The sequence below is a fragment of the Neopelma chrysocephalum genome, unplaced genomic scaffold, assembly GCF_003984885.1.
Source record: "Neopelma chrysocephalum unplaced genomic scaffold, ASM398488v2 Primary Assembly neopelma1_88939, whole genome shotgun sequence".
NCBI lineage: Eukaryota > Metazoa > Chordata > Aves > Passeriformes > Pipridae > Neopelma > Neopelma chrysocephalum.
The window spans coordinates 1,563-3,908 of record NW_020917988.1 but is presented as its reverse complement, the minus strand read 5'-3'; the positions used below and the strand labels follow the sequence as shown (position 1 = coordinate 3,908).

General features: G+C 63.3%; 1 protein-coding gene across 1 annotated transcript; it reads right to left on the bottom strand.

Annotated features, from left to right (window-relative positions):
• Nucleotides 1-269: 269 nt before the first annotated feature.
• Nucleotides 270-2,081, bottom strand: LOC113979779 (heat shock 70 kDa protein 12B-like; the record flags this gene model as incomplete). Its single annotated transcript, XM_027707068.1, has 3 exons — nucleotides 270-374; nucleotides 617-803; nucleotides 1,904-2,081. Coding segments are annotated over 3 exons (470 nt in total), but the record flags the coding sequence as incomplete, so codon positions are not given.
• Between the last annotated feature and the right edge of the window lie 265 nt (nucleotides 2,082-2,346).

Here is a 2,346-nt window from a genome sequence, read left to right as displayed (position 1 = left end):
TGCCTTGTCCCCAGTCCCTCTCCAGCTCTCCTGGAGCCCCTTCAGGCCCTGCAAGGGGCTCTCAGCTCTCCCTGGAGCCTTCTCTTCTCCAGGGGAACCCCCCCAGCTCTCCCAGCCTGGCTCCAGAGCAGAGGGGCTCCAGAATCCCTGAAAGGTTTGGGTGGGGAAGGACGTTACAGACCGCCCAGTGCCACCCCCTGCCCTGGGCAGGGGCACCTCCCACTGCCCCAGGTTGCCCCCAGCCCCATCCAGCCTGGCCCGGTGCCCACCTGCAGCGCGTGCTGCTTGAAGAAGCGCAGGGCGTGGGCGAACACCTCCAGCGCCGGCATCTTCTTCCCGTTGACGGCCTCCAGCTCGGTTTTCATGGTCAGATCCTGCCAGGAAGAGCACATGGATCACACGAGGAGGTGCTGGGAGGTGGCCGAGTGCATCAGCAAACCCCTGTGCCAGCCGGAGCAGCCGGAGCACCTTGGTGCAGCCACATCCCCCTTCCCCGGGGGAGCCACAACATCACGCCCTAAAACGGGCTGAAAAGGGGGATTTTACCAACATTACAACCCCCAGCCTGGCCTGGGGGACCTCGAGGGGATGGGGTGGGGTGGGAGCAGGGCCTCACGCTGGTGCTGTGGATCTTCATCTTGAACTTCTCGAAGTAGAGCCACTCTCGGGCCTCCTCGGGGTCCAGGTCGTGGTAGGTGTCGCGGGCGGTGTAGCCGAAGCTGTGGAAGGTCCCCTCCGGGGTCAGCAGCAGGCTGGTGGGGGTCTTCTGGTTGGCCACCCCCGGGTCCCCCCCTTCCCATTTCCTGCAAGGAGGAGCCGGAGCAGATGAACCCCCGGGCCAGGGGGGTCCTGGAGGGTTTGATTTGTTTATACGGGCGCGACCTCGAGCACCTCAGAGGGACGGAGAAGGGAGGGGAGGGGTGGGTGTTGATCCGTCCTCCTGCTCCCCGGGAGGAATTTCGTGGAATTCCACACTGGATTGGGTTGGGAGGGACCTTAAAGACCACCCAGTGCCACGCCCTGCCATGGGCAGGGACACCTTCCACTATCCCAGGCTGCTCCAAGCCCCATCCTTGGACACTCCAAGGGATGGGGCAGCCACAGCTTCTCTGGGAAATTCGTTCCAGGGCCTCCCCACCCTCACAGGGAAGAACTTCTTCCCAGTATCCCACCCATCCTCTTTTCCACTGGGAAGCCATTCCCCCGTGTCCCATCCCTCCCTGCCTTGTCCCCAGTCCCTCTCCAGCTCTCCTGGAGCCCCTTCAGGCCCTGCAAGGGGCTTTCAGGTCTCTCTGGAGAATTCTCTTCTCCAGGCTGGACAGTCCCAGCTCTCCCAGCCTGGCTCCAGAGCAGACGGGCTCCAGAATCCTGGAATGTCTTTGGTTGAAAAGGATCTTAAATCCCATTGATTCCACCCTCTGCCCTGGGCAGGGACACCTTCCACCAGCCCAGGTTGCTCCAAGCCCCATCCAACCAGGCCTTGGACACTTCCAGGGATCCAGGGGCAGCCACAGCTTTTCTGCCCAACCTGGGACAGGGCCTCCCCACCCTCCCAGCCAGGAATTCCTTCCCAATATCCCATCTATCCCTGCCCTCTGGCAGTGTGAAGCCATTCCCTGTGTGCTGTCCCTCCATGCCTTGTCCCCAGTCCCTCTCCAGCTCTCCTGGAGCCCCTTTAGGCCCTGCAAGGGGCTCTCAGCTCTCCCTGCAGCCTTCTCTTCTCCAGGGGAACCCCCCCAGCTCTCCCAGCCTGGCTCCAGAGCAGAAGGGCTCCAGCCCTGGGAGTATCCTCGTTCCACAGCAGCCTCTCCCCAAGGAGAGGATGGATTTCCCACCCCAGCAATCCAACTTCCACCCATTTGGGGGCAAAAGGAGCCCTTTCCCAGCTGTGGCAGCCCCTCACCTCATCATGTGGATGGCCTCGGGGTCGCTGGTGAAGCTGAAGGCGTAGCCACTGGACGTGGTGCCGAAGTCGATGGCCACGACCACGGCGAAGGAAGGGCCCTGCTGGGAACGGGTCTCGCTCCTCTGCGGGGCAGGGACGGTGTCAGGGCCGGGCTGCAGCACCCACCCGGGGCTGCCTGCTCCCAGGAAAGGGGGAAAAACCCCGGGAAGGGGCTCATTTTTCCAGGATGGAGCCTGCAGGCGCTGAGGTGGCTGCGTGGTTCGGTGGTTCCCTGGTTTCCTCAACACCCGGCAGTTCCCCCTCCCACACAGCCCCAAATCACTGGGAAAAGGGTCTCCCGGGTTCCATGGGGTGGCTGAGCTGGTTCCAAGGGCACACAGGGATTTGGGCAGCCCCTGAGAGGGATGGGTTCCCGCAGCCCAGGGGACCTGCCTCCCTGT